Genomic DNA, 25,435 nt, shown 5'->3' with positions numbered 1-25,435 from the left:
AACATCCTTTCCCTCAGAATTTAAATCCTTCCGAGGCAGAATACTTACAGATCACAGCAGCCAGGAGCTGCTTCCAAGTACCCCCGCAATCTGTCTTGCACCAGAGGAAGGAGAGCAGCAAGCAGACCCAAGAATCAAATGGAAGGTCCCATGTCAAACCGTAAAAAAGGAAGTTCAGCTGCTTATAAATGTCCAGGCTTCAGCCAGGGCCAGAGTTGTGCTGGACTCCCACCAACCAAGTAACTCAGAAATGACTGCACATTGCAAACACTTTACACAGCAGGACCACCACACTAAGAGCTTAAGACAGTTGTGCAGGTTTTGGTTTAATGACAAAGTTATTAAATCATTTCTTCCTTTCTGAAAAGAACTGCAGAGGTGGCACATTAAACAGGGACATTTAAATGCAAGAAGCCCTCCATAAAGACTGCTTTAGCCCACATGCAGTCCGTACAACAGCACACACAATTTGACCTCTGTATATTGGAAGATGAATCGTAGACCTCTTTTGTTATAAAAAAATATATTGCAAACTTATCACCTTTACTGGGCATTTCGATAGCGTGGTCCTGACCCACCACTGATCCACATGCTGGCTGGAATTTTGTTAGCACCGGAGAGGGAAGGAAAATGTTATTACTGTCAAATAAGGAATAACAAAGTCACTAAGTCAGTGATTCAGCAGCAGAGTCAGATTAGAACTGAACTGCCAGTAAAAAAAAAAAAAAAAAAAAAAAAATGGCTTGGCTAAAGTCAGCAAAACTACAGAGCTCTTTGCAGGTAGAAAGCATTTCAATTATTATTTTTCCAGTCATGGACTAGTGTATAGGAGTGAAACAGGCTGTGTGGGCATTCCTGAAATCTATGTAGCAGTGATAAACCATAATCCCCTCTCTTGGCATATAAATGCTCACCGACTGCACCCCCTCCCTCAAGGTGAGCTGCCAGCTGCTGAGTCTGAAGGCAGCAGAGGATAAGAATGTCATTTGGCTATTAACACTTTCCCATACAATCGGTTTTCCGGCACCGTCCCCCTGTGAGCTAGTGACAGCATAAGGCCATTCAAAGAGCAGCAAAGCACCTATTCTCGTGTAAGGAACACCATGCTGCTCCTATGGGCTTATGTTGGCCAAACTGTATGTAAAATCCTGACTGTACAGTCACAAACCCACAGAAGAGCACCCTGAACTGCCAATTTCCACGGTCCACACACGAGGCCCCACCTCATAGTTAAGGGTAGTCAAGACACATCACAAGACCATAGTTCCTCTGCACTGACAGGCCCAAAACAGCAGGTCTTTAACACTACCAGCAATGTTTTTCTTTGTACTAAAATAGCATTTGAGAAGTATAAAGTCTATAATCACAAAATTCACATTCACTGAAACCTAATTCAGCACACACACACGCATTCAATCCACTGCCAGCATAGGATGTTTAAAGAGTACCGTGTGAATCCACCAAAATAAAATGGAATAAAAACATTAGGAAAGTAAGAGACTGAGCAGATCCCTTCAGAAGTTGAAGCGATGCTCAACGACAGAGGTTTTTAGGAAGGGGCCTTAATCTTAAGAGCGTAATCTGTAAACATTAGGCAGCCTAGAACGGGACTCATCTCTACACACATTGTTTAAAGGGTGGTGTCTACCTCTGTCTGTACCTCTGGCACTTTACCAAACCCTCGGGGGGAAGTGGTTCTCATAGGCAGAGAGCATCCGAAGTGCCAGATTATCAAACGGTGGATGTCAGCATGCTTTTCCTATTGAACTGCACTTACTGGCCAATTCTATAAAAGACAGCGTCTAGGAGGAACATAGGGACGTGAGCAGGTACAGCAGCCAGAGCCCTTCAGCGCTGCAGATACTCAGGGCATAACCGCAGAACAGCGTCTGGCGCTTACACGCACACACAAACGCCAGTCTAAACATTTACGTGCATAACTACCACCACTTACGGAAGGGAATTATCGCCTTTAGAGGGCAACTTATATCCCACGTATCTACATGATCTCAGTGGGTCACAAAAATACAGGCGTAATTTCATAAAGTACTAAAAATTAGGTGCCTGAAACCAAGGCGCTAAGCTAGTCATTCCATAACAGCAAGTCTGTGCGTTTAATGCGTTAGTGAATGCTAGGCATTTGGCGCGTGTTCTACGCCAAGTATACGAGCACCTGACAGCATTCAATAAAGCATGCGCCAACGCTGGAGGATGCCCACGAGCAACCCATGCGATGCCCCCTTTGCAGTTAGGCATCCAGTTAAAGAATTAGTGCTTAAGTGCCGTTGGTACTTAAAATGACCATTAACTTCTGTTTCAGCACACTCTTGAGCAGTACCCCCTTAATGCTAACAAAAAGACAGAGGCTGCTTTAGTCGCTCACTCCTTTGGACACAGTGAATAGAACATTCTTGCAAGAACCTGCAGCCTATATGAAGTTGCAAGGCCGCGGTGCGTCTCTCCGAATATTCCAAAATAATTGCAAACAAGGGTGCCGGGAAAGGCAACTTCTTTTGAAACATTCCAGAGAGAAAGTCCAGGAAGAACTCAGAATGGACAAGCAGACGAACTAAAAAACACACGACGACAACCCAGGACAAAGGGTCATCGTACAATTTCCTGGGCAAAGGCAAATCTGACAACTCTCTGCCTGCCTTAGCTTTATGGAACTTCATGGAGGGTAACAGATTATGAGCATCATTTGTGGGGACAGGTGGTGAAATCTTGCTCTCCGTTCCCAAATCAGCATTGTGCACATATGAAATCTTGGAGAATGTCAGCAACTGACAGTTTCTTGTGGAAAATTTAACGTCCAGCATCTCCTTACCAGCACCAATGTCTCCAGTTATCTGACAATAACCAAAGGAAGAGACACTTCAACTTTATACAGGCTAGCATTTCTCACAAGCATGGTTTCTATTCACTGTGTGCAAAGGAGTCAGCGAAATTCAGCAGCTTCTGGCACCTTCCAGAAGTTCAAAAAAATCCGCGATCAAGCGGAAGAACTCGAACTCCCCACGGGGAAACACAAATACAGGTAAAAGTGGGATGTTTGACCACGGAAATACAAATCCTGGAGACAAATATCTTTAAAGCTTCTTTATTGATGAAAGGACTTGACACAACTGTTGTGTTTCGGCCCACTGGCCTGCATCAGGAGTCTTAAATGCCTGAAACGCAGCGGGGTCCGTATCACGAACCTGGCGCTATGTGATTGGCTATATGCAGAAGTGGTCTTGAAAAAGACCTTTCTGGTGAACTGGCTCGTAGCAGGTCACTAAGAGAGTGTAGCATGAAACGTTTCATGCTACACTCTTAGTGACCTGCTAGCGCCAGGTTCGTGATACGGACCCCACTGCGTTTCAGGCATTTAAGACTCCTGATGCAGGCCAGTGGGCCAAAACACAACAGTTGTGTCGAGTCCTTTCATCAATAAAGAAGCTTTTAAGATATTTGTCTCCAGGATTTGTATTTCCGTGGTCAAACATCCCACCTTCCAGAAGTTATCATGTGTGGCCTGATGTACCTGGAGCCCAAGCATTATGAGGCAAGTCTACAACATGATGACTGCAAGAGGGTACGCTGGTGCTACATTTCTTTAAAGAGCAGTGGTAGACTGGATGGACCGTGCAGGTCTTTTTCTGCAGTCATCTACTATGTACTATGTATACATGGCAGAAAACATGCCTTACACCTCTATGGCTGGTGTAAAACGTTCACGCCTAGATGTTAGGTGGAACACATGTAAGTTACAGAATAATCCATTCATACATCCACTAGCAAACACTTTTCCACTACTCTGTCACCTACAACGAGGCAGCTCCTTACAGAATTACCTCCCAAGTGCAGGACAGTACTAAAAATCAAGCTGACCGCCGCAGATTAACCATCAGAGGTATATTGCTTTGTGAGATGTATCATACCTGAGGGCTGCTGACTCAGGGTTAGGAATGGCTGTGGCTTAGTGGAGGGGTGGGGGGGGGGGGGGAGAGAGGAAAAAAAATCTGAACAGAGTTTACCATTTGCACTTCTAAACAAAACAGAAAAAACAAAGAAACCCAGGAGAGCTGTTTTTTATGCATGGACTCAGCTAATGAAATTCCACAAACTTCTCAAGGGCTTTGGGGATCTGGTTTTGGTACTGGAGCTCATGCACTCTCACTGCCCGTGCAGCCAGGCACTTCAGACTCAGCTTCATTTGAGTTTTTAGCAGGATCTCGGACACTCCTGTGGTGCTCTTGTCTAGAGGCGTTTTCTTGTGTTTGTTGGTCATGTCTGTGTGGGCACCAGCTTCCACCAAGTTTATAATGATGGCGTGCAAAGTCAGGAAGTCACTGATGGGACGGTTGTATTGCACGATGACATGGAGTGCACTGTTGCCCTCATGGTCCACAGCATTCACATCTGCACCACAATCTATTAGCAGCTTGGTGACCAGTGCATTAGGAAAGCTGCAGACATCGTTGGTGTGGAAGTCGTCCACCGGTGTGCTGGAATTGACAGCCAGGTGCAACAGGCTGGAGCCATCACGGGTCCTGGGGTCCAGCTGGATAAGTTTGTAGATCTGCTTGTTAACGCTGGCCTGCTCCTCAGGGGTGCTCTGAGTTTTGGTGGAGATACACACCAGGTACAAAAACGTAAAGACGTTGCACTCGTAGTTGTCCAGAGCTGTGTGTACTTCAGCATCAGGAGTGCCCTCAATCCTCGATGTCCCCCTCTCTATCTCCACGACACTGCATCTCAGCACACTTTCAATGTCCTTTGCTTTGACTGGTTCATTCAAGTGGATCATCTGGGAGAAGACCTGAGCAAACCTCAAGAGATCCTTGTGGGTATTCCGGTTCCCTTTCTGTCTTAAATGCAAAGCGTGAAGCCACAGTTTAATGCACTGTTCAAACTCCATGTTATCTGCATACACTGCACCACGGTAAATTATTGGATGAGATACGTCAATGTTATCAGAACCCAAAATCCTTTCCCGAACAATAAGTCCTTCCATGTGTAGTGCATCTGTGTCATGTACAATGGAATCCAGTTCCTGAGGAGTTTGGCATTCACGTCTATTCCCATAAGCTTCAACAGGTGGGAGGACAGATTTCTGCAAGATATTCTCAGAATCCCTATACCTTTCCAGCATTGCCAAGTACAAATACTGATATGTCTTCATAATGTTATAATTTTCTCGATCGTTGGCAAATGAAGCGCCCAGGAGTTCCAAAGCTTCAATCCTGTTAAGGGAGTCACAGTCCGGGTGAGAGAGCAGCAATTCCACCACATCGGCTTTGCAGCTTTCAGCTGCCACTTTCAAAGGTGTCATCCCATGACCGTTCATCACCATGGCTGCCTTCCACTTCATCAACTGCCTCACAATATCTAGGTGGCCTGCTTCTGCAGCAAAGTGAAGCGCGGTGGCACCACAGTGGGCTTTGGCATTAGGATCGGCATGCTGTTCTAACAGGTACTTCACCACATCCGTATGACCCTTATACGCTGCAATCATGAGGCACGTGTTGTCATACTTGTTAGCGATGCTAATATTGGCATGGTTTTCCACCAGGTATTTCACAATGTCCAGCCTGCCATCAAAGCATGCCGCTCTCAGGGGAGTCGAGTTTGTGACTGTGGTGTGGTTGACATTGGCTCCATGACTAACCAGCAGTTTGACAACCTCAAAGTGGCCAGCTCCAGCTGCACACCAGAGAGCTGTGGCACCGTCGATAACGTAACTGTAGATGGAAGAGACAAGCATGGGATTAGTTCCATGGAGAAGAGAAACAAGCTAATGGTCAGAGCGAAAGACTAAGAAGCCAGGGGTTAAGTCCTACTGTGACTCTTTATGATCCTGGGCAAGTCACTAAATCTTCCACTGTACCTGTCAAGCTACGTCCACACCTGCTGGGAGATAGAGAAATACTGAAGGCAGTTGGGGCTAGCCGTCCAAGAGGCACTATGGTTTTTCAGTGTTCTCTATGTCCACCTGTTGGTAGGCGGATACAACCCATTAGTTAATGAATTCATTTGCTGCTGATGACAAGGAACACTAAGAGGCATATTATGAAAGCACTTAGCCTTCCAAAGTTTCATAGAAACCTATGGAACTTTGGAAGGCTAAGTGCTTTCACAATGAGCCCCTAAATCTTCCACTGTTCCTGAGGCAAATGTAAGACTGTAATCTCTCCAAGGACAAGAAAACACCTAGTGTAACCAGGAGTGAGCTAAATCCAAAATCCCTTCCCTCCCTTATGACACAGCAGAACTCCCCAAGTACAGGTATGCCAAGAGAATGAATTTCCCTCTAACACATCTAGTGGAACTTAGTGGTGAGGCTCTCAAAGACTTCTCCAGATGAGCCATAAAATAGAAGGGGCTTTTAGAATAAATCTTTATTATTGCTTCTGTAATATAAGGGGTTTGCAGAGAGTGATTAAAACACTCACTCATTTCCTTTCATTTCAAACACCAGTTTATGTCTCACGTGACCGCTACCTCTCACTTCAGGGTATGTTCTTCTCCACTATGATCTACCAGGTAACTTGGATTTTAGATTTGGTTATTCACTTTTTTGAAATCCAAGCTCAAAATGATCCAGATTGGCCAGTGTTGGTCGACCGAGCCTAGTAAAGATCTCCCTTCTTAACAATGTCTTTGCCACTTATTAACCCTCCATTATAAATTACAGAAATCTGGTGTATGGGGGAAGAAGGAAGGGGATGGCAGTGCTGTTATGCTAATTTTCATCATACTTCCATGCATGCGTCACACTTGCCCACATAAATCATGAACACAGCACAAACAGCTGAAGAGCTCATCAGAACCCCATGCAGACATCACACTACTACTACTTAACATTTCTAGAGCGCTACTAGGGTTACGTAGCGCTGTACAAAACACTAACGCATTTGAAATAGGAATTCAGCACAGAATCAATGATCAAATTCTGCGAAGATTTTTTTTAATACAAGGATTAGAGCTACAATAAAAATGCACACGTTTTCAAGTGCAGATTTTACCCTTTCTGTAAGGGAGCTGGTTTCATGGGTCACTCTAACACTGGTGTTTTGAAACAAAGAAAATGACAGCCGATAAAGACCATTCAGCTTATCCCAGCTGTTCTCATTCATCTCAACTACTACGACCTCTACAATTCTTCTACCTCAGAAATCCCCAGTGCTTGTCCCATGGTCTATTCAATTTAGATTCAACTCTTGTCTCTACCACCTCCACCGGGAAGCTGTTCCATGCATCCACCACTTTCTCATAAAGAAATATTTCCAAGCCTATCCTCTTCCGCTCCATACGTACCCAAGCATTTTAAGGTTTGGTCATTGTCTGTCTCTTTGGCCACCATAAGATCATCAGATATGATCACCCCATGTACAGATGTACTTCACCTACACTGTACTGCTCCCATGATCCTGCATTTTTTTTCAGCATTAGGTTTTAGATTCCAAATTCCAGACCATTCTTCAAGGTTCATTAGGTCCATCCTCACCCTCCAGGATGTTGACACTATTGCAGATTTTGATATCACCTGCACAGAGGCAAACTTCCTCAATAACCCTTCCACATATCACTTACCAAAAAGATGAAAAACAAGACCAAAAGACCAATCCCTGTATCACATCACTAGTAAAAGCTCTAGCCTCAGTGTGAATTTCATTTAACTCTACCCTCTTGCCATTTCCCATTCAACCAGTTTCTAACCCAGTCAACCACTTTAGGACCCATACCAAGAGCCAATGCTGAACTGTGTCAAAGGCCTTGCTGAAATCTAAGTCTACCACATCTAGCTCTCTTTTCCAACCCAACTCTGGTGTACAAAGTATTAAGGACAGTGATAAAACAAGGTTTCGGAATTAAGAGCTTCGTAAACATTATTTATACATTTTGCAATGACTGTGCGTTGGTGACTGTCAATCACACTCCAAGAACAACATTTGTGTTGACTTTTCAGAACATTTTACTGCTTTGGACAATCAACTGTTGACCACTTCCCTGTTCAATAACGTCTCCATAAATATATTTTTCAAGGGGATTTGGATTTAGCTCACCACTTTTCATCAGTTATCTCAAGGCTAGTTACATTTAGATGTAGTAAATATTTCCTTAACCCCAGAGGCCTTACAATCTGTTAAATTACTGGCAACCCAAAGTAGAGCAATTATTTTCACAATTTTCTGTGTTATACACAGGTAGAAAGATGTTTATAAGGGAGGAAGCAACATCTCAAATGGCTACCTAGGTGCAAGCCTCCACCAAACCCAAGAAGCACTCGCAGCTTTTCTGTGCCTAAAATTAAGCCCCTCCCCAGACCACAGCAACACACAGAGAAAGCAGTTGGTCTACAAGACTTTATACATGCAGAAGCAGGATCGGCTCAGCAGGAACCGGGTGATACATGAGCATATGCAGCCAAGGCTGGAAGATGAGAACTGCGGTCAGTCTATAGCACAGAGCAGGCTTAGTGCGAGAGTGACCTGGAAGACCTAAGAATGAACTGGACAGAGCTACATCGAGAGAAGAGATAAGTGAAATACTAACAGAGCCGAGAGGAGATGTCACAAAGATCAGCAGACTCCTGGAGGAGACAGAATAGATGGACACAACAGGCACTCTGAAGATCAGAACTAGGGAACTGATTCTCCCTTTCAGGCAGCAGTTAAAAGGCATTTTTATTTCACTAAGCTCTCGCTACTGTGTAACTTCATAGGTAGTGATTTGTTTGTATATTTAGTTAATGTGTTGGTGAGTTATGTGTTTTTATGTGAATATTATGCGATGTTATTCTGTAGACGGTGCGGGTTATAAATTTTATATATAAATAAGAGCAAGACTGCGATGGAAAGCAAGTTTGAGGGCTTAGAAAAAAATGTCCAGGTGTCAGCATAGCCACTTCTGAGGGGTCCCGAAGACCACAGAATACTTACATGGTAAAGAAAAGGTGGCTCGGATTTCAAAGGCTACCTGGGCCAATGGGGACCAGCAGGCAGACCCTGGAGAGAGCACATAGGTCCCTGAGGCCCATGAGGAACAATCAAGGGCATGAAGTTACAGCGTACTTTCATGAATTCACGGTAAAGGAAAGGACAAGAAAGCTAGAAAACATCAGATCCCTGGTAACACTCAGAAAGCGGGAAGATGAGAGATGTGACCAGCAAAGTGTGGGGAGAGAACATCCAGTATAGACGGGTCTATCCTTTCGGTCTGGCATTTAGTGTCAGTCAACAGGACAACATAAAAAGCTTATGCCAGACAGGAGGTGCAACAGGTGCCAATACCAGCCATTATGAAAGACTGTGAGCCAGAGCTCCAAAAAAAAAAAAACCCTCCAGCGTTGCAGAGGAACACAGCCAAATGGCAATCAGTGAGCTACAGGGAACGCTGCCTATAGAGGCAACTAGAAAGACCCTCCAAAACTGGAAGTAGCAGTTAACACATCTGAGAAATGCTAAGACCAAGGCTTGAAGGCAAAAATAAGACATGAGTGGCATGCCTCAAACATTCAGAAACTCACCGACAAGGACTCTGGTTTGATGGATGGTAACTGGGTTAAAGATATGGGATCACAAAGGCCACCCCCCATCAGGTGGCTGAAAGGAGAGATATACATGGGGACGAGCACATCAGAATGTGCTCCTAGGTAGCCAAAGACGACTCGACAGTTGATTTGCACATTGAGCACTGCATACCTGACCACAAACCTGAAAGAAGAGGGGGTAGAGGGAATGGAAGAAAGTATGAAAGGGGATGGATAAGATTGGGCACAGTAGGGAGTGGGACGTCACTCTCTCTGAAGGATGGGCCTATGAAAGGGGGCAAGAGTGCTAAATGGAGTGGTTGAATTGTCAGGTGGGAAGGTACAAGTAAGAAGGGAGCAGTGGCAATTAGCACAGTGGGCTGAAAACCAGGGGAAGTGGGCTCAATTCCCACTGTAGCTCCTTGTGACCCTGGGCAAATCACTTAACCCTCCATTGCTCCAGGTATAAGACTTAGATTGTGAACCCAGTGGGCAGCCATTTCCAACCCAGTTCCATCAAGGTTTCAAGATATCCACTCATGAATATTCATGAGTTACATTTGCAAGCAAATCTCTCAAGCATAGTCATTATGGATATCCAGAAAACCCAGTGGGACTAGATGTGCCCGGAGGACTGGTCTGGGAATGGCTTAACTAGGGACAGAAAAAGCACCTGTATATAATATGTGAACTGTTTTGACTAAATTACAGAAAGGCAGTAAATCAAATACATTACCCTCACCCTATGGGAAGCGAGAAAAGGTGGGGGGATGTAGAAATCAAGTAATGCAAAGAGGACAGGACTGAACATTGGCAACAGTTGATTTTAAAATACATTTCAACACTAAAGGAATGAACTTGATCTGAAATACATGTTGTTCCAAGAGGCAGCTTTGAAAGTAATTTGCCAGTACTATGAAATGCAACTGTTGATGGAGATGGCAAGCAGCTCTGCGAAATACCTCGACTTATTCTGCATCAAAACATCAAAATCAAGAAGGGTGTGTGGATATTATGTTCCCTAGAGCAGTGTCCTTGGGGCACACTTAACCAGTTGAGATGTCAGGATATCCACAATGAATATACATGAGAGATCTGCATAATGAGGCAGCAGTGCATGCAAATCTCTCTCCGAATATTCATTGTGGATATCCTGAAAACCCGACTGGCTTGGTGAACTCCCGAAAACTAGGTTGAGAAACACTGCCCTAGAGAACACCAGGTAACAGTACTCCAAATTTGCAGAGAACCTGGGAGAAGACACCTAATTCGTTACTGATGCACGTGGGGAGTAGAAATCCAAAGGAGCAATAGGTGCTAGGAGGTGAGAGACCGATATACATGGATAGGCAGAGAGACCTTGGGGTGATCAAACAGTAATAAGGCAACGGATGTAGCCAGAAGGATGCTAGGTTGCATAGAGAGAGGTATAACCAGCAGGAGGTGTGGATGCCCCTGTACAAGTCGTTGGCGAGGCCCCACTTGGAGTATTGTATTCAGTTTTGGAAGCTGTGTCTTGCTAAGGATATAAAAAGAGTTGAAGCAGTTCAGAGGAAGGTGACAAAAATGGTGTGGGGTTTGCAGCAAAAGACATATGAGAAGAGAGTGGAAAACCTGAATACATATACCCTAGATGAAAGGAGGGATAGGAGAGACATGATACACACATTTAAATACTTGCAAGGTATTAATATACAAACAGATAAGGGGAAAAGGTAAAACAAGAATTGAGGTTATGGGGTGCTACACTTAGGAGTAACGTCAGGAAATGTTTTCAGAGGGTGACTGATGCCTGAACTGCACTCACGAGGGAGGTGGAGACCAGTGCTGACTGATTCACCCAAATGGTGTTTGATTCGATTCACTCATATAAATTTGATTCAGTTCTATAAAGCTACTATCAATAAATAAAAAATAACATTTTTTTCTATTTTTGTATTCATGTTGGTCCCAGTCTCTGGTTTCTGCTTTTCTGTCTTCTCTTTTGCCAGAGTCTCCTGGTCCATGTCCATCATTCAGCTCCCCTCTGTGCCCCTGCCCCTATCTTCCTGCCATTTTCAGCATCTCCCCTCTCTGTATCTTTATCCTTGCCTTGTCCAGCATCACCCGTGTGTTCCTACCCCCCTCCCCATGGTCCAGCATCCCATCTCTATGTCCCTATCCTTCCCCATGTTCAGCTTCTCCCCTTATTCCTCCTTCCCTCCTGTCACCCTTCCTCCCCCAGAACCAGAATCTCCCATCTCTTATCTTCTTCTCTCCTCCTTCCATCCAGCACCTGCCCTCTCCCATCCAACCTGACACCTCTCTGTTGCCCCCAATCCAGCGTCTGCCACCTCCGTTTTTCCTCTCCCACCCTGACACCCCTGCTGCTATTGCTTCTCTAGATGAACAGCTGAAGCGGAAAAAGATACTCACCACGGGGTCAGACTCTCCATTAAGAAGTCTATCAGTCCTACCCCTTTGGATGTCCCTGTTCTGGAACAGAGCAGGCAGCCTGCACCAATACAGAGTCCAACCCTGTGGTCAGTTTATCTTCTTTTGTAGCTGCTCCTCTAGAGAAGCAGCAGTGGCTTGGGTGACAGCGGGAGGGAGGTGAGGAAAGTCCAATTTTTCCCAAAACGAATTGGTGAATTGGATTGCACTAGACTAGCGGAGACAAAAGTGGTGACGGAATTAAAAAGGTGTGGGGTGAAAACAGAGGATCCCTAATTAGAAAATGCATGGTATAAAAAAAACAAATTTAAATGACTGCGTGTGTGGTGTGTCAAGTGGTGCTCAGATGACAAATCCAGCTGTGAAGAACTAGGCCAGTGCTGAGCAGACATCTACGGTCTGTCTCCTGTATATGGCAAGACTGTTTAGGATGGGCTGGAGAGGACTTCGATGGCAAATCCAGTAGTTGGAATGCGAGGACAGTGCCAGGCAGACTTCTATGGTCTGTGTCCTAGAAATGGCAAAGAAAGATCAGGATCAAGTATTTTATACCACATTCATTGCTGGTTTAACCATCAATTGATAAGTTTGAATGTTGGGCAGACTAGATGGGCCATTCAGGTCTTTATCTGCCATCACCTACTATGATACTATGTTCCAAATGCCCAATGACACCAGGACTTATAATGTGGTGAATGTGTCTGTCCCTAATGAACACCGAGGAGAGTTTCTGATGAACTGGATGGGAAGGAGGGGGTTTTAACACGACCACGGACACAGATGGAAAGAGGCAAGATAGGGTGGGATACAAAGCCTTCCTATGGCCACTGCGAGTGGTTGAAGTTTGGTGGTGGCTTTCATAACACATAGATCTTTTCTTACTGGTAAAGAGCCATTTCAGAGGGTGGTTGGGACAGGTATTGAGGATGCTCCACTTTGGGGAATATTACAGAAGCCTGAGGACCCAGGAGGGAAATGCTTTCGGAAGGGGAGAATGTAATACAACAGGTCAGTGAGGGAATACAGGAATACTTTAAATTGAACGGTACCAGGGAGACTGTGGAAAGTTTAGCATGGGATGGATTCATGATGGTGAAAGAGGGGAGGCAGATCAAGACAACATGGCAAAATAAGAAAGGATTAAGATAGAGACACTCCAAGAATCCATTAAATATTAGGAGAGGAAGGATAAACCACCCTCAGAGACCAACAGAGGAGGTCAGAACTAGAAAGGGGTACGTTAAGGACATCATACATTAAGACTAACCATAATTTGCTGAAAATAAAGCAATAGTATTTTGAGCAAGGGGATACAGTAGGGAAGCTGCCCGCACATAAACCTAGGCAGCTGAGAGAAAACGCACAACAGTTAAAAATCAGGAACATTCAGGAAAAAACAGTGACCAAACTGGTGGATATCAGGCAAAGTTTCTCTCTGTTTTATGAAGCACTGTATGAGGAGATGGTCTTGGCAAGGGGAGAGGGACAGTTGTTACTGTATGCTGTACCCTGTTCTTTGTTTTCAAAACTTTACCCGAGACATGTACATGTGGTGTGGTTGGGTTTTGAATTACTTTATGCTGCAAAACACACCTATACGCCCTGTTCATTTCTACTTGTATATTCTTACTTTTTCTGCTTTGGTATTTCAAAATAAAGACCTCTAAAATTTATTTTTTTAAACGCTGAAGTCAGCCCCACTGAACACCATAACAGCGAAGAAAGCCGAGGGCCTAGATGCAGAAGATCTGTTTTGGACAATTAAGTCGCCTAAGAGTGATAAGAGCCAGGGGCTTGATGGGGTCACTGCAGGATGACCCTCTACACACCTCCAAGGACACTAAGGTCCTCCCAAGGGGAATCCCTAACCACATTCTCTCCAAAAGACATTACACGATGTGCTATCCGCAAGCGAGCCTTCTCCAGAGTAGCCCCCACACTCTGGACTCTCCCTGAAAGGCTCCACTTAACACAAGACTATCTCTACTTCGGGAAGCAAGTGAAAGCTTGGCTCTTCAACCAAGCCTTTAATGGAAGAAGTAACTAACGTGTTAGTCTCACTCACACACACAAGGAGTAACTCGAGCTGCATATACTGCAGCAGGACATGTTTATCCACTCCTACCCTAGCTAATATTTAATCACCTCTCTGACCACATGTGCAACTTTCTTTAAATTAGTTCCCTATACTATGTGCAATTCTGGTCACCGCATCTCAAAAAAGATATAGTGGAATTAGAAAAGGGCAACAAAAATGATAAAGGGGATGAGACAACTTCCCTGTGAGAAAAAGCTATGGCTAGGACTATTCAGCTTGGAGAAAAGACTGCTGAGGGGAGATATGATAGAGGTCTATAAAATAATGAGTGGAGTGGAATGGGTAGAATTGAATCACTTGTTTACTCTTTCCAAGATCACTAGGACTAGGGGGAATGAGAGAAAATATGTCTTCACTCAACGTGTAATTAAACTCTTGAGTTCGTTATCAGAGAATGTAGTAAAAGTAGTTAGCTTAGCGGGGTTTAAAAAAAAGGTTTAACTAGCTTCCTAAAAGAATAAACCATTATTAAAATGGACTTGGGGGAAATCCACTGTTTTTTTCTAGGATAAGCAGCATAAATGTATTGTACTGTTTTGGGATCTTGCCAGGTACTTGTAACCTGGATTGGCCACTGTTGGAAACAGGATGCTGGGCTCGATGGACCTTTGGTCTGTCCCAGTGTGGCAAAACCTATGTACTTAGGATTCTGAATAGAATCTTGCTTCTCTTTGGGGTTCTAAATGGAATGTTGCTACACTTTGAAATTCTGCATGGAATCTTGTTATTCTTTAGAATTCTAGAATCTTGCTATTCTTTGGGGTTCTACGTGGAATGTTGCTACTATTGGGTACTTGTGACCTGGATTGGCCACTGTTGGAAACAGGATGCTGGGCTTGATGGACCTTCGGTCTTGTCCCAATATGGCAATACTTATGTACTTATGACATTGTAAGTAGTATACTATGCTATACTTTGTAATGTTATTTGAATATTTTTACTACTGTAATTGTCTATTGCTTATGTTTGATTTATTCTTGCTGTACACCACCTTAAGTGAATTCCTTCAAAGATGAAGTAAATAAATCCTAATAAAGTCCCATGAGAGGTTTGCAGATCTCATTGCAAGGCCCCTCGTGACAGTGCAATTCAGTACTTAAGGGCCAAGTGCTGACAGATATGATAGGCAGAAACAATTATAACGAGGACTGCAGATCATATCACCCAACTTCACTTAACTCCAAAGCTTGCCCATATGATTCTTATTAGCGATTGTTATACATTGACCATGTTTCCCATTTTCCTTTTTGCTACCCCATATCCATTCCTCTCCATCTTCCTAAGCCTACCTCCCAACGCTCATTTCCTTCTGTACCCAATTCCTCCTATGTTCAATTTACTTATCCATTAACCCCATTAATATTGCATTTACTACAAACTGTATATTCTTCTCATGACTTTGTAATTCTTTATATTGTTACTATGTAAGCCGCATTGAGCCTGCCATGTGTAGGAAAGCGCGGGGTACTAATGTAATAAATAAATAAATGCAAAAATTCGTTCAAAGATTCTAGCAAAAAGGCTAAATGAGATTGTAAATGTGAATTTAGGCCCATTGTCCATGGGTAAAGCAAGGGTTAATTTACTAGAGAAAAATAGCTTCTAGTCTAGAAGGAGTTAACCTCGTTGAAGGAGTTAGCCACTGAAGACCACAGGAATGCGCAAGAAAGAGAAAATGTGGTAAAGGAATGTTTCCTAGACCTGGAGTCCCCTTTGCCAGTCAGATTTTCAGGACATCCACAATGAATATGCATGAACTCGATTTGCATACACTGCCTCCATTATGTGAAAATCTCTTTCATACCTATTCACTGTGGATATCCTGAAACCCTGACTGGCAAGGGGTACTCCAGGATAGGCCTCAGGAAACACTGCAGTAAAGGATGTCAGCATAAAGTTTAAAGATTTAATTAAAAATCACAGATGCTTCTTTGTCTGAAAAGGTATAAAACCCCCAGAGACCACATAAGGACTCTGCTCATGGCACCTCTCTGTATTATCAACACACAAGTGAATAAACAGACTTTCAACTGAGCACCCGGTCCATGACGCTCAGACAGGCTTTAGCACAAGGTGGAAAGCAGCGGATTACATACGGTGACTACGTAATCTAATCCAGGGAGCTCAGCAGCAGAGGGCACTATTTCTCCTCTGTCAAATGGGTTTTCAGCGTCGATAAGGTGGATTGGGAGTGAACGCTTAGAACTTTGGAGAGAACTGGACTAGGGTCCAGGCAATCTACAACCACCCTAAAAAATGTGTAAAAGTAAACAAGAGTTACTGCAGAGGCAGAGGACAAAACATAGTGCCCCCATCATCTCTTATACGTGCTCTTGACAGAACCCCCGGCAGCGAGAAAAAGGCAAGTACAGGTGAAGGGTTTGGAGATTAAGGGAGCAGACAATATAGCACTCTTTGCTGATAACTATTTTTACAGTAGAATATAGAAAAAGAAATGGAGCACTCGCTTCCCTACGAGTAAAAATGTGTTAAACGGAAGCAGGTGAAGACCAATTCGAATCCAATGTAAAATCGACAATAAAATAGCAAGTTAATAGATCTAGACTCATGCAGTATACCTTAAAAATAAGTGTGTAACGTAAAACTAAGTCTGTACATCCAGACTCAACACGGATCAACGTTTCAGCTATTAAAGCCTTCCTCAGGAGGCTCAAGATCTAGCCAAGCAGGTGTCAAATGTGTGTGTAGGCAAAATAATTCTTCAATGAGTCTGTATGTGTGAGTACACTGGAGACAATACTGTGAGCGCAAGAACCATTAGTAAGAAAGCAAAATGCTTCAAAGGGAAGCACAACCAAAGTACTTTCACTTTTACAGTGCCTCCATTAATCTGGAAACTGAAAGAGTATAGACCAGTGGAGTTCAAAATGCATTGAGCGAATCAAAGTTTAAAAGTTAACCAGTCAGGGGAGCTTGAGTAGCAGATAAAAGGGAATTTAGAAGCTCAAATAATGATCGACATAGCTAGGCTGTTCAGCAGAACTACGAGCCATTGATAAGTTGGGCAAGGAGTTAAAGAGGTGGGATAAGCAATTTGTCCTGGCTGGGGAATTCTGCTCGTATTAAGATAGTAACACTACCCCTGCTTCTTTATTTCAAAGTCTGCAATTCCCCATTCCCGAGACTACTTTTTGAACTATACAAAGGATCTTTGCTTGCGTTTGGACAGGACTCTCCCACCCCCACCCCCCATCCACCCAAGAGTCTCAAAAAGGGTGAGATCTCATAGGGAGCAAGGTGTGGTTAGGAGTCCCTAATCTTAAAGCAGCTAACTTGACAGCCCTGATCAAGTAGCACTGGAGTACACCTAAGGCTTGGGGGAGGACTGGCCAACCCTTAGGGGAAGAATATTAGCATTAAGTGTACGGGTAACATAGTAACATAGTAGTAACATAGTAGATGACGGCAGAAAAAGACCTGCATGGTCCATCTAGTCTGCCCAAGATAAACTCATATCTTGAATTTGTACCTGTCTTTTCAGGGCACAGACCGTATAAGTCTGCCCAGCAGTATTTCCCGCCTCCCATCACCGGCTCTGGTACAGACCGTATAAGTCTGCCCTCCCCTATCCTAGCCTCCCAACCACCAACCCCTCTTCCCCCCACCTGCTCCGCGGGTAGCGAGAAGATTAAGAGATTGGGGTAAGATATCCACCTCACCCTCCTTTATGGGGGAGGCAGAGACCCACCTCTTGATATGTTTCAGTCCTTACTCTGATTAGATTAAATCTTGGATTCCTACCAGCAATTAAATAATCTATTTTTCAGTATGGCAGGAGAAGGGACTTAAGTAGCTGGAGCAACTATATGACAACAAGCAACTTCTTTCATTCCAGGCACTTAGAGGCCTATCCACTCAGTAACCAAGACTTTTATAGGTATTTGCAACTTGCACACCCTGGAGACACATGGGTGTAATGGGTTACAGGGCTTGATTTCTTTATAAGGACTCAGAATGGCCATCTGGCAGCAAGACTTGAAAGTGCCTTTTACACAAGAGGAATGGAAGAATATTCACAACATACCCCAAATCTTGATAGACACAAATTTAGTTGAAAATGGATAAAAACTTCTTTACAGATGGTACTAAATGCCAGGCAACCTACACAGATTCTGCAGGACCCTCTCAAATAGATGTTGGTGGAAGTGTGGTGACATTAGCTACTTTGTCCACAAGTGGTGGGCTTGTCAGGAGGTTCAAAAATATGAGGGGGGGGGGACCACAAACTGCATTTATAGAAAAATTATTAGGGGCATCATTACTAGGGACTCGAAGTATTATTGCTACATCTCAAGCCTTCAGGAATGAACATAGGTGGCCGCTAAAGGCACAATACATAGTGGAAGTGAGATGCTTAATAGGAAAGGCATGGAAGAGGGTGACACTACAAGACAGACCTGGCCTGCTATCTAGTTTGCTCAACTTGCACGCCCTTAACATGAGGAGCATCTGGCATTTATGGAAAGCTTATAAAAAATGGATGCAAATGAATGTGGGTAACAGAAAGATGAGACTGAGGACAAAGGACAGTAACTTGAACTGGTTGTGGCTTCAGATGAGTAAAAGACATATATATGGAAGGGAGGAGTGACCACACTGTATGTGAGAGGGAGGCTGGGATGGGGAGTGGGGGGAGGAAAAAAGAATTTAAATAAGCACATATTGGAACCTCAAATGACTGGAATGTGTAGGCAGATGTTTCTACATTGAGTTATCTAAGAAAAATAACAAAATAAATGCCTACATACACATCCCAGCCTGTGTCCATAAAAGTACATATGGACCCCCCCCCCCCCCCAAGACCTTTCATCTCCTGCAGCACTTCCTCGTCTCATCCTCTAAAACTACCCAGTTGATGTAACTTTCCGCCCTTGGGAAAAGGAGAAGTGCTGGGGATAGCAGGAGGCGAGAGGAGTGAATGTGAAGGAAGGTGATGGAAAAACAGAGAATCCCTAAATAAAGGATAGGATCCAAGCAAAAAACAAAAAGATTTCATACGGTGTCCACTTTCTTTTGAATCTCTTCCTGCCATACCATACCAACTTTTTTTCTCTCTCTTTCAGCAAATGATTGAGACCGTGGCTATGCTGCAAGTTCTGCTGGGCTACAATGGGAAGAATAAGCAAGCAAGAATTGCTGACAAAGGCACTGCATCTGTTGAAGGTTGGCGGTTGCCCTGCTGTTCAATACAAAGGGCAAGAGTTGGTTGTCATAATTCCAGCAGTTGGGAAGGAAGAAGCCCCACTACCTGTGTCCTGAAAACAGACATCACAGATGAACAAGTACAAGTATTTTATGCTACATTGGTATCACATAGTGCTGGTGCTATGTATCTCAATGGAATATTGGAAAACATACTAAAGCTGAATTTAGTGAGTAAAATGTTGCTAGTTAATAACATTGTTGAGTTGTTGATTTAATCATGAATTCAGAAAGAATGCTACTGCTGGTCAGTCTGTATGGACCGTGGGGTATTTATCTGCCCATCCCTACTACGTTAGTGTGTACCTATGCAAATTCTTCGACATTTTAGGCAGGCCCTACCCAACTTTTCTTTCTACAGTGGGGTGGGAGGCTGCAAGGATAAAATCTGTTATAAATTCTAGAAGTATTTTGTTAGCTGTCTCTTTAGTTTTGAGAGATTATTATACTGATATCTTGTTGTTGCTGTTTGCGCGGTATGTTTCAGGAGACCCTACTCTTGAGTTGTACTAGTTCATGTTAATGGATGTGATTTTGCCTATGCTATTGTATTGCTTCTCAAAGCCTAATAAAGACTTGTATAAAAATGCTATTTTCAACAGATCGCCAAAATATGTCGTTTCTTTATCTACAATAATAACAAAATCCGCCCCTTCCTTTCTGAATACACTGCCAGAACCCTTGTCCACACCCTTGTCGCCTCTCGCTTGGACTATTGCAATTTACTTCTCACTGGTCTTCCGCTCAGCCATCTCTGTCCTCTCCAATCTATCCAAAATTCTGCGGCACGACTTATTTTCCGCCAGAGTCGTTATACCCACACTAGCCCGCTCCTCAAGTCACTTTGCTGGCTCCCTGTCCGCTTCCGCATCCAGTTTAAACTTCTCGTACTGACCTTTAAATGCATCCACTCTGCAGCCCCCCATTACCTCTCCACTCTCATCTCTCCCTACATTCTTCCCCGTGAACTCCGCTCGCTGGACAAATCTCTCTTGTCGTCCCCCTTCTCCTCCACTGCTAACTCCAGGCTTTGCTCCTTTTCTCTTGCGGCACCTTATGCCTGGAATAGACTTCCTGGACCTATACGTCTAGCTCCATCTCTACCTGTTTTCAAATCTATGCTGAAAACCCACCTTTTCACTGCTGCTTTTTAGCTCCTAGCCACTACTCAATTGCCCTCCCCTTGTCCCTTCCTTCCTTCTCACCCATTACTTCCCTCACCCGTAACTGTCTTGTCTGTCTGTATAATATCGATTGTAAGCTCTTTTGATCAGGGACTATCTCTTTGTGTCAGGTGTTCAGCGCTGCGTGCGTCTGGTAGCACCAGTGGCGTAGCCAAGGGTGGGCCCAGGCCCACCCAGTAGCAGCACGCCTATGATGTGAATGGCGGGGATCCTCATGCCCCACCAGCCAAAAACTCCCAAAGACTGTCCCTCCTGCATACCTTGTAAGTAGCAGATCTTTGCCTGCAGCGACCGATAAACACTGTTCGTACCGGCTCCACGGCCTTCCCTCTGATGTCTTCCCGCCTACGCGGAAACAGGAAGTTGGATCCGAGCGAAGGCTGTGGGGCCAACATGAGCAGTGTGTATCAGTTGCTGCTGGTGAAAATGTGCTATTTCAAAGGTAGGTAGGAGAGAGGGAGAGACCAAATCACCTGTTCTTCTGCCCACCCATCCTGGACCCCAGGCCCACCCAGTAGCAACACACCTATGATGTGAATGGCAGGGATCCCCAAGCCCCACCAGCCAAAAACTCCCAACGACTGTCCCTCCTGCATACCTTGTAAGTAGCAGATCTTTGCCTGCAGCGACCGATACACACTGTTCGTACCGGCTCCACGGCCTTCCCTCTGATGTCTTCCCGCCTACGCGGAAACAGGAAGTTGGATCCGAGCGAAGGCTGTGGGGCCAACATGAGCAGTGTGTATCAGTTGCTGCGGGTGAAAATGTGCTATTTCAAATCACCTGTTCTTCTGCCCACCTATCCTGGACCCCAGGCCCACCCAGTAGCAACACACCTATGATGTGAATGGCAGGGATCCCCAAGCCCCACCAGCCAAAAACTCCCAATAACTGTCCCTCCTGCATACTACTACTATTTATCATTTCTATAGCGCTACCTTGTAAGTAGCAGATCTTCGCCTGCAGCGACCGATACACACTGTTCGTTCCGGCTCCACGGCCTTCCCTCTGATGTCTTCCCGCCTACGCGGAAACAGGAAGTTGGATCCGAGGGAAGGCTGTGGGGCCAACATGAGCAGTGTGTATCAGTTGCTGCTGGTGAAAATGTGCTATTTCAAATCACCTGTTCTTCTGCCCACCCATCCTGGACCCCAGGCCCACCCAGTAGCAACACACCTATGATGTGAATGGCAGGGATCCCCAAGCCCCACCAGCCAAAAACTCCCAATAACTGTCCCTCCTGCATACTACTACTATTTATCATTTCTATAGCGCTACCTTGTAAGTAGCAGATCTTCGCCTGCAGCGACCGATACACACTGTTCGTTCCGGCTCCACGGCCTTCCCTCTGATGTCTTCCCGCCTACGCGGAAACAGGAAGTTGGATCCGAGGGAAGGCTGTGGGGCCAACATGAGCAGTGTGTATCAGTTGCTGCTGGTGAAAATGTGCTATTTCAAATCACCTGTTCTTCTGCCCACCCATCTTGGACCCCAGGCCCACCCAGTAGCAACACACCTATGATGTGAATGGCAGGGATCCCCAAGCCCCACCAGCCAAAAACTCCCGACGACTGTCCCTCCTGCATACTACTACTATTTATCATTTCTATAGCGCTACCTTGTAAGTAGCAGATCTTCGCCTGCAGCGACCGATACACACTGTTCGTTCCGGCTCCACGGCCTTCCCTCTGATGTCTTCCCGCCTACGCGGAAACAGGAAGTTGGATCCGAGGGAAGGCTGTGGGGCCAACATGAGCAGTGTGTATCAGTTGCTGCTGGTGAAAATGTGCTATTTCAAATCACCTGTTCTTCTGCCCACCCATCCTGGACCCCAGGCCCACCCAGTAGCAACACACCTATGATGTGAATGGCAGGGATCCCCAAGCCCCACCAGCCAAAAACTCCCAATAACTGTCCCTCCTGCATACTACTACTATTTATCATTTCTATAGCGCTACCTTGTAAGTAGCAGATCTTCGCCTGCAGCGACCGATACACACTGTTCGTTCCGGCTCCACGGCCTTCCCTCTGATGTCTTCCCGCCTACGCGGAAACAGGAAGTTGGATCCGAGGGAAGGCTGTGGGGCCAACATGAGCAGTGTGTATCAGTTGCTGCTGGTGAAAATGTGCTATTTCAAATCACCTGTTCTTCTGCCCACCCATCTTGGACCCCAGGCCCACCCAGTAGCAACACACCTATGATGTGAATGGCAGGGATCCCCAAGCCCCACCAGCCAAAAACTCCCGACGACTGTCCCTCCTGCATACTACTACTATTTATCATTTCTATAGCGCTACCTTGTAAGTAGCAGATCTTCGCCTGCAGCGACCGATACACACTGTTCGTTCCGGCTCCACGGCCTTCCCTCTGATGTCTTCCCGCCTACGCGGAAACAGGAAGTTGGATCCGAGGGAAGGCTGTGGGGCCAACATGAGCAGTGTGTATCAGTTGCTGCTGGTGAAAATGTGCTATTTCAAATCACCTGTTCTTCTGCCCACCCATCTTGGACCCCAGGCCCACCCAGTAGCAACACACCTATGATGTGAATGGCAGGGATCCCCAAGCCCCACCAGCCAAAAACTCCCGACGACTGTCCCTCCTGCATACTACTACTATTTATCATTTCTATAGCGCTACCTTGTAAGTAGCAGATCTTCGCCTGCAGCGACCGATACACACTGTTCGTTCCGGCTCCACGGCCTTCCCTCTGATGTCTTCCCGCCTACGCGGAAACAGGAAGTTGGATCCGAGGGAAGGCTGTGGGGCCAACATGAGCAGTGTGTATCAGTTGCTGCTGGTGAAAATGTGCTATTTCAAATCACCTGTTCTTCTGCCCACCCATCCTGGACCCCAGGCCCACCCAGTAGCAACACCCCTATGATGTGAATGGCAGGGATCCCCAAGCCCCACCAGCCAAAAACTCCCAATAACTGTCCCTCCTGCATACTACTACTATTTATCATTTCTATAGCGCTACCTTGTAAATATCAGATCTTTGCCTGCAGCGACCGATACACACTGTTCGTACCGGCTCCACGGCCTTCCCTCTGATGTCTTCCCGCCTACGCGGAAACAGGAAGTTGGATCCGAGGGAAGGCTGTGGGGCCAACATGAGCAGTGTGTATCAGTTGCTGCTGGTGAAAATGTGCTATTTCAAATCACCTGTTCTTCTGCCCAGCCATCCTGGACCCCAGGCCCACCCAGTAGCAACACACCTATGATGTGAATGGCAGGGATCCCCAAGCCCCACCAGCCAAAAACTCCCGACGACTGTCCCTCCTGCATACTACTACTATTTATCATTTCTATAGCGCTACCTTGTAAGTAGCAGATCTTCGCCTGCAGCGACCGATACACACTGTTCGTACCGGCTCCACGGCCTTCCCGCTGATGTCTTCCCACCTATGCGGAAACAGGAAGTTGGATCCGAGGGAAGGCTGTGGGGCCAACATGAGCAGTGTGTATCAGTTGCTGCTGGTGAAAATGTGCTATTTCAAATCACCTGTTCTTCTGCCCAGCCATCCTGGACCCCAGGCCCACCCAGTAGCAACACACCTATGATGTGAATGGCAGGGATCCCCAAGCCCCACCAGCCAAAAACTCCCGACGACTGTCCCTCCTGCATACTACTACTATTTATCATTTCTATAGCGCTACCTTGTAAGTAGCAGATCTTCGCCTGCAGCGACCGATACACACTGTTCGTTCCGGCTCCACGGCCTTCCCGCTGATGTCTTCCCGCCTACGCGGAAACAGGAAGTTGGATCCGAGGGAAGGCTGTGGGGCCAACATGAGCAGTGTGTATCAGTTGCTGCTGGTGAAAATGTGCTATTTCAAATCACCTGTTCTTCTGCCCACCCATCCTGGGCCCCCCCAGGCCCCCCCAAAACTGGGTGTCTGGCTACGCCCCATGTTTCCTGCCCATGCACCAAGACTGAAGTGAAAGAGACTCGAGTAGAGCCAAGTGCAAGAGCCCCTCCCTTTCGTACCCGTCGAAGCGGACGGTGCCGGTCTGCCGGGTGTCCGCTCGGTAGTGCTCGAGCAGCAGTCGCACCACCTTGCCGTGGCCGTTGCGGGCGGCGATGATGAGCGGGGTGGAGCGTTGCCCGCCCTGGGCGCTGACGTAGGTCAGGAGCCAGCGGATCTCGGCGTCGGTGCGGTTGAGCAGCAGCGCGGCCAAGGTCAGCACCCGGCCCTCGCTCGCCGCCTTATACACGTAGCCGGCCAGGCTCTCCAACGCCATGCCGGGGCCCCATGCAGAGCCGGAACTTAGCCAGCTTCCCCCCGTCCTCTTCCTGCTTCCGGCGGAAGCGCTGGGCAAGGTCGGGTCGGGACGCATAGGAGAGCTGCTAGGAAGGGGATTGGCCCGTGCAAGAGGGGGCGGGGCGGAGGGAAAGCCGAGGCAGCCAACTGGAGCGCAGGCTGCAGCGCCTGAAGTGACGTTCCAAACAAGGAAGTGAAGGCGGGATGACGTCAAAACGTGGAAGCTACGTAGGATGGGATGCGTTTCCACGTCCCTAAGCAGCCGTCATCCCCGTACAAACCTAGGAGCTGCTGCTAGCATTTTTATTTCATGTCGCTTATGTTTTCACACTTAAGTTGCACTTTAGAACATCATCAAGGCAGATTACAATAGTTGAGATGAAGCCATCGGGAAAGAGGAATGCAGACTTGTATTGCTTAAGATTTGAGCTTTTAAGGGAAAAGTTGTTTTTAAAAAAACCTCTATTTCCTCAGTGGGATAAACCTTTTGCAGATTGTGTAAGTTTTATTTGCAAGTAGCTCAATGAAATGTCAAGGAACGTATTAGAAGATCCAACCTAACCAAATCTGATTCTTACTGACAATAGTCATGTTCTGACCGTGTTCCCCATTATCCTTCTTGATAGCCTTCTACGCCTACCTCCTCCTAATGCTCTTTTCCTCCTGAACCCAATTCCTCCCATGTTTAATTTACCACAAACTGTATATCCTTATTA

General features: G+C 45.8%; 1 protein-coding gene across 2 annotated transcripts; it reads right to left on the bottom strand.

Moving 5' to 3' along the window:
• Positions 1-319: 319 nt before the first annotated feature.
• Positions 320-24,747, bottom strand: FEM1B (fem-1 homolog B). Of its 2 annotated transcripts, XR_003940349.1 has the most exons (3): positions 24,446-24,747; positions 3,494-5,726; positions 320-2,965 (listed from the first exon to the last, which is right to left on the bottom strand). XR_003940349.1 is itself a non-coding variant. In XM_030189803.1 (2 exons), exons 1-2 carry the CDS (start codon positions 24,697-24,699, stop codon positions 4,091-4,093), a joined length of 1,890 nt encoding a protein of 629 aa, XP_030045663.1. In that variant the 5' UTR covers positions 24,700-24,747; the 3' UTR covers positions 3,266-4,090. The 2 variants fall into 2 exon arrangements, 1 of the variants encoding a protein (XP_030045663.1); XM_030189803.1 differs by lacking the exon at positions 320-2,965 and having other exon boundaries at positions 3,266-5,726.
• Positions 24,748-25,435: the final 688 nt, after the last annotated feature.

This window comes from Microcaecilia unicolor, chromosome 1, assembly GCF_901765095.1.
Source record: "Microcaecilia unicolor chromosome 1, aMicUni1.1, whole genome shotgun sequence".
Lineage (NCBI taxonomy): Eukaryota > Metazoa > Chordata > Amphibia > Gymnophiona > Siphonopidae > Microcaecilia > Microcaecilia unicolor.
This window is presented reverse-complemented; position numbering and strand designations above follow the sequence as displayed.